Below are 7,010 nucleotides of genomic sequence, written 5' to 3' on the forward strand. Positions count from 1 at the left end.
TTTTTTCCTAGAGTAAGCAAATTTAGGATTTGTTTGTTTGTTTCAAGACAAGGTCTCACTATGTAGCTCTGTGTGTCCTGGAACTCATGTATATATACGAAGCTGGCCTCAGACTCACAGAGGTGTGGGGCATTCCATTGCCTCCCACGTGCTGGGATTAAAAGTGTGTGCCACTATGTCCAGGGGGATTTTTCTTTTAGTAGTAGCTTGAGCAGGACAAGTTCTTTTTTTTTTTTTTTTTACATAATCTTGTAGTAAAAGCTTGTGTTCTCTCAGTACATTTCCATTGCACCAAGAACAGCTATAGCCACCAGGCATTTGCAGGTGTCCTCAAGGATGTGAGGGTCTGGATGGATGGAACAGCTCTTCTTGTTCATCTCTCTTCTTCTCCCCTGTCAACCAGAACAACTCAGAGGAGCTTTTAGAAGTAGGGAAGGCACAGCCAGAGGGTCTCAACATCATGGTGGTTTGCCTCTGAATCCACCTCACCTTGGATGAGCTTGGAGGGCTTGTGAGAAGAAGGAAGAGCAGACAGGGGGCACATGGATGGGCGGGCCACTTGGCCTGCTCTCCCTTACATCATTTCACGAGAGACATCAGTTTGAGGAATACCTCTTCCGAAAAGGACCTGAGTAGCTGGGACATATGTATTTTCATGATAGGCTAAATAAAAGCAAGAAAGAGAAAATAAGAGAAAGGGACAATTCAATTTGCAAAGTGTCTTAGCATTCTGTCAGTATGACAAAATACTTGAAAAAGAAGAAAAGTTTTGGTTTTGTCTTAGTGAGGGTTTGACTGCTGTGAACAGACACCGTGACCAAGACAACTTTTATAAGGACAACATTTAATTGAGGCTGGTTTCCAGTTCCGAGTTTCAGTCCATCATCATCAATGTGGGAGCATGGCAGCATTGACGTAGACATGATGTAGAAGGAGCTGAGAGTTCTCCATCTCCATCTGAAGGCAGCTAGGAGAAGACTGGCTTCCAGGTAGCTAGGATGAGGGTCATAAAGCTCATGCCCACAGCGACACACCTACTCCAACACGAACACACCTCCTAATAGGGCCATTCCCTGGACCAAGCCTATCCAAACCATGACAGTTTTGTTTTGTTTTGTCCTTGGGTTCATGGTTTCAGAGTTTTAATTCATGGTCTCTTGGCCCCGTTGTTTGGGGCATATAGACAGAATGAGCACATGGCATTCCAACAGCCCCTTAAGAGTATACCTCAGGTGACCTGACTTTCTTCTACCAGTTGCCAAAGGTGCCTCTGCCTCCCAGTCACTCTCACTGTTACATGTAGTAACAAAGTGGTCATCCCCAGAAAGGAGGCTGACACATAACCACCTGCTGTTCTCCTGCCGGCTACTCCATTTTATTATTATAGTTAACATTTGGTGCTGTGATTCAAGATCTGGAAAAAGAAGCTAACGTTAATTCCCCTCCCCCTCCCCCACCCCCACCACTGTCTTCCCTTTTCTCCTGACTTGGCTCATGGGATAATTATGTGTCAGCTTCCTTTCTCAGGCCCACCACTGACACACAGTTATTATTCTTATATTGAGCACTCACAAGCAGATAAACAAAGCTTTGACACATGGCCTTTGACAGACATTTAAGCTACCAACCATAACAACACAAGTTGGATCTGAGAGTGAGGGTGGAAACTGAAAGCATGCAAACATAATCTGTATTTTGCCCACTGGACTGGGGGAAGGGAGAACAGATTTTAGCTTTAAGGAGCTTCCGACCCTGCCATCTTGGAGAAAGAACGAACTCCAGTTAGAGACACTCCATACAGTGTCCCTGAGGTCTGCACTCACCTAGGGCCCAGGAAATACTCATTCAAGGCACAAGGCAAATAGAAACCTTCTCTCTGGTCATGTCTTCACCTTTTCTTATCCAGCACGAACATGGGGTGTGATAATAGAATGCATCACTCCAAAAACAGTTTCATAGAGTTGGTAGAAGGTAGGGGCGTTCATAAAAAAAAAATCAACATTTATTCAGAAAGCAACAGATGCAAGCTGTTGCTTTTTTTTCTTTTTGAGCTTAGTTTCCTAACAGTGCTGTAGTCACGAAGATGTCTTAGAAAATAAACTTATTCCGGGTCTTATTTTGGATTAGCAGAATTATGAGCGTTTGACACCATAAGAGACTTGTGTTGTTGCTAAGCCCTGTGCTACACTAAGACTCAAAGGAACACTCGGCGATATCAGGGTCACATAGAGCTGAGACTCGAGTGAGTGGTTCTTGCAGCCCAGCCCTGTGTGTTTTGCCATCAAAGCATGCTTGGGAAGTCTAAGTTGAACTGAAGCTTTCAGAGGTCATGAAGACTGCACTGCTGGTAAAAAGGCTGCTTTTAGGCAGTCAGCTGTATGCAGACATCGGAGAGTGAGCTGAAGTGGGTTTTCCCTGGGCCATTGTTCCACCATGATGGTCTACCTGTTGATTCTCCAGAGATCAATTCCCCCCAACCCCCAACAGCCGTATTGTTTTAGCATTCCTTTAGGGCCTTGCTGTGCACAAACATGGCTTTTCTTGTCAGCGCAATCATGTGCACAGATGTAAGGACGGCTCTTTACAGGGCTTAGTAAAAGCAGGGATGTATTCTTTTAAATGGTCTATTCCCTGATAAAAAAGAATGATTTCCATCCTAGTTTCCCTTGTGGACAACTCCATTGGTACATCTGCTGTTTAAGAAGAAGAAGGATAAGGATAAGGATAAGGATAAGGATAAGGAGAAGGAGAAGGAGAAGGAGAAGGAGAAGGAGAAGGAGAAGGAGAAGGAGAAGGAGGAGAAGAAGGAGAAGAAGAAGAAGAAGAAGAAGAAGAAGAAGAAGAAGAAGAAGAAGAAGAAGAAGAAGAAGAAGAAGAAGAAGAAGAAGAAGAAGAAGAAGAANGAAGAAGAAGAAGAAGAAGAAGAAGAAGAAGAAGAAGAAGAAGAAATGGCAGAAAGAAGTCAATAGATATTACTTTATCCAGTTCAGAAAAACAAAATCATTTATTTTAGAGATTAGAATGAAAGCCAGGCAAAGAGTAGGAAATAGCAAATTATCTCAGATAGAGCACTTTTGTTTTTTTTTTTTATTAAAAAACAAAACAAAACAAAGAAATAAAAAACCCAGACTATTTATTTTCCAAGTGCACATCTGGAGGAAGATTTAAGTAATATTCCCTAGCATGATGCGGACGAAGCCGGAGCCCAGAGCTTGTGAAGTGGCGCCAGGGTGATCGTCATCGTCCCGGTTGCTGCCTGCTCCCGGCTTGTTTCTTCACTAGTGGCTTTGATCTCGGGAGCTGCAGATTAAAACAGAGGTTGGGCTCTGGCTTCTTTTTGCCTCTATCTTTTCAGTTCTAAGATCTGTGCCCCGTGTATCCCCAAGGGTATGGAAAGCCATTTTCTAGCAAACAGATGCCACTTCCTTTGTCCACAGGGATAATCCAGGGTGTGATGAGGGACTCCATGGGGTTAAGACATTCTGACACTTGATTTGATGCCAGTTTCTGTCTTCATTTGTCTTATTTCATGAATTCAACAAACACACTGTTCTCATCCTTTGCCCACCCTGATAAATTGTCCCTAAGGGATCATCTCTTGAGCACTAAAAAGCTCTTTTATTGAGGTTCTGGTCTATGGTGTATGCGTGTGTGTGTGCGTGTGTGTGTGTGTGAGTGAGTGTGTGTGTGTGTGAGTGTGTGTGTGAGTGTGTGTGTGTGGTGTGTGTATGTGTGTGTGTTGTGTATGGTGTGGTATGTATATATATGTGTGTATGTGTGTGTGTGTGTGAGTGTGTGTGTGTGTGGTGTGGTATGTGTATATATGTGTGTATGTGTGTGAGTGGTGTGTGTGTGTGTGTGTGTGTGTGTGAGTGTGTGTGTGTGGTGTGGTATGTGTATATATGTGTGTATGTGTGGTGTGTGTGTGTGTGTGTGTGTGCACATGAGTGTGCTTGCACACGTGCATCCTTACATGTTGGAAGTCAGATGGTAACCTCAGGTGACCAGTTTTGTGTTTTGTACTTTGACAGTGTCCCTTACTGGCTTGGTGAGCTAGGCTAGCTGCCTAGCAAGCCAGAAGAATAGCTCTCTGCCTATCTTTATCTATTTAGAGCTGTGATTTTTAAGTAGGTGGCACAGGATTGACTTTTTATGTTGGTATCAAACCAAGACCTTCATGCTTGCAAAACAAGAACTTTATCAAATGACCTTTGTTTTGTCTGTCCAATCCTGATTTTAGTGTTTTTGAATGACAATTATTTATATACATATTGACATAATAAGGTAAATTTTGGCATATATATCACGTATGTACTATATATATTATATATATGCATATATATGTATATGTGGTATATATATTTTTTCTTACCGCTCAAATTAATTAAAATTTGCATGATTGAAGTGAACAGTATCATTACTAAGATATTTACATCAATCCCAAATTCCTAGACTTAATTTATAGTATTTGGAAGTATTCATTATTTTATTTTTTTTTAATTGCTGAAGGTCTATCCTCCAAAAAGTGGTCACTTCTAATAATTCATGTAGCTTTACAGGCAATATGGTGAATATAATGATCATCGTTAAAATAGGATAATATATTTGTATAATGATTGCAGCTATATGAAAACATAGGTCTGGTATAGAGCAAAGAATGTGTTTGTTTTATGTTAGATTTGAGAGATGTTAGATTTTTATTCCACTAAAAACAGAATTGTTGAGAGATGGAATGTCACTCCGAAAGTAGGGTGCTTGCCTAATATGTCAGAAGCCCTGGGTACAGTCTCCAGCATTACCTAAAACCAGGCTTGGTGGTACAAGCCCTTGATCCCAGCACTCCAGCAGTGGTGACAGGATAGATGGTCAGACACGCAAGGTCATCCTCCTGACTTGTGAGTTCCATGGCAGCCTGGGCTAAAAGAAACAGTGTCACAGAAAAACAAACAACAAACAACAACAAACGATGGCCTGGCAGACAACAACATTGTTAGCATGCTGGTTTTCTTGAGAACTGGAGTTTAATCCCCAACGCTGGGGAGACAGAGAAATGGATGTCTGGGGCTCACTATCCAACCAGCTTGCTCTACCTGGTTGAGCTCCCGACTTGCAAGAGACCCTGTCTCAAAAAGAAACGGTGAGAGCATCTCAAGATGACATGAAATCATCTTCTGCCCTTCATGCATACTTGCTCATGTACGTGTGCCAGCACATAGACACTCATACATGAGTACACACGTACACACACATACAAACACAGGGAAAACCAAAGACCAAAGATTTTTTTATTAAACTATTATTTTCAATTATTTATTTTATGTAAATAAACACACTGTAGCTGCCTTCAGACGCACCAGAAGAGGGCATCAGATCCCATTACAGATGGTTGTGAGCCACCATGTGGTGGCTGGGAATTGAACTCAGGACCTCTAGAATAGCAGTCAGTGCTGTTAACTGCTGATCCATCTCTCCAGCCCCCCATTATTAAATTATTTTTAAAAACTAAAAACAAAACCAAATTGAAACATGCATAGTTACTTAAACTAGGCAAAACAAATTTGAATGATTCAAGTCATCAGAATTTTCACTGGTCTTAAGTCACAGCTTCTTGAATGAATCTATTCAAGTCAAAGAATCCCAGGTGTCCCTGGATTTGGAGTGATCTGAGCTGTATAGGCATTTGCCTGGTTATCAGCAAAGCCCAACTGACCATTCTGTTCTCTTGTGTCCAGGGATATTTTGCACCATCTCGCTCTGCACATACGCTGCCAGTGTCTCCTATGACTTGAACCGGGTCCCGAAGCTAATTTACAGCCTGCCTCATGATGTGGAACATGGCTACAGCTGGTCTATCTTTTGTGCCTGGTGCAGTTTAGGTTTTATCGTGGCAGCTGGAGGTCTCTGCATCGCTTATCCGTTTATTAGCCGGACGAAGATTGCACATCTAAAGTCTGGCAGGGACTCCACGGTATGACGGTCTGCACCGAAGAAGGCCCAGCTACAGAGCAGAGCAGCAGAGTGGGTCTGAGTTCCATTAGGAGCAGAACTGAGTTCACAACAGGGTTCCAAGCACAAAGAGGTCTTTTACATTCCAACCTGTTGCCTGCAGCCCTTTCCGGATGACTGACAGGAAACCGTGCAGAACTTCCCGACCTTCTGAAGGACAAGACAACTGTGTGTTCAAGTACTTTACTGACTATGCTCTGATTGGGCCAAGGGAAGAATTGCACTGCAGGACATTTGTAGGCATCAGAAAAGAGGAACAGCGATGGAAAAAAAATTTGTATGATTTCCATTTATTTCAGAAAGTTTGTATATATCGATTACCAGAGAGTCGTTTCTATTTGCAAGAGGATTCATAACAAAACGAGTATAATTTTCTTGTCACTGTGCCAGGCTTGTTGGATTTTAATGCAGCATCTTCAGAACTCGTCCTGATGGTGTCTTGTTGTGTCAGCACCTGAGATCTGTGCATTATTTGTGAATGTTCCTTGTCACAAGAGGATTCTCCTTCTGTTGCCTTATTATTACTTTTAACGAATTGAAGTCCACGCTCTGTCTTTGTCCTGGAGTTCAAACGCGTAAGAAGAACAGACCAACCATGTAAGAGCTGATCCATAACGCGATGCGGCAGCATCATTTGAAGTCTTCTCTGTTGTTTGGCTTGTGTCTCTTTGTTAACTGGATTTCTGCATTAAATGACTGCCCCCCTTGTTAATTTAGCTGTGCCTTTTTTTTTTTCTGTCTTTTAGCTGGGTCAGCAAGTCTTTCCTAGATATAGGTCAGCTGAGAACTCTGTTTTGTGAACTATGTTTTACTTTCATTTATTATTTTTGTTTGTTTCGTTGTTTGGTTTGGTTTGGTTTTTCAAGGCCAGGTCTTTCTATGTAGTATGACCTCCAACTCACTGTCTAACCCAGGCTGGCCTTGAACTTGGAAGAATCCTCCTGCTGGGCTTTCTGAGTGCTAGGATTACAGGCATGCGCCACCATGCCCAAATTACACTAAGC

General features: G+C 42.3%; 1 protein-coding gene across 2 annotated transcripts in view; it reads left to right on the forward strand.

Moving 5' to 3' along the window:
* Window positions 1-6,722, forward strand: part of Tmem178a (transmembrane protein 178A) — a 57,732-nt gene extending 51,010 nt beyond the window's left edge. For both annotated transcript variants that reach the window (XM_021149989.2, XM_029471669.1), the window contains exon 4: window positions 5,733-6,722. In XM_021149989.2, the coding sequence (XP_021005648.1) occupies window positions 5,733-5,974 (242 nt within the window). In that variant the 3' untranslated portion in view covers window positions 5,975-6,722. The remainder of the gene's footprint in view (window positions 1-5,732) is intronic.
* The last annotated feature ends 288 nt before the right edge of the window (window positions 6,723-7,010 follow it).

The sequence above is a fragment of the Mus caroli genome, chromosome 17, assembly GCF_900094665.2.
Source record: "Mus caroli chromosome 17, CAROLI_EIJ_v1.1, whole genome shotgun sequence".
In the NCBI taxonomy this organism is placed as follows: domain Eukaryota; kingdom Metazoa; phylum Chordata; class Mammalia; order Rodentia; family Muridae; genus Mus; species Mus caroli.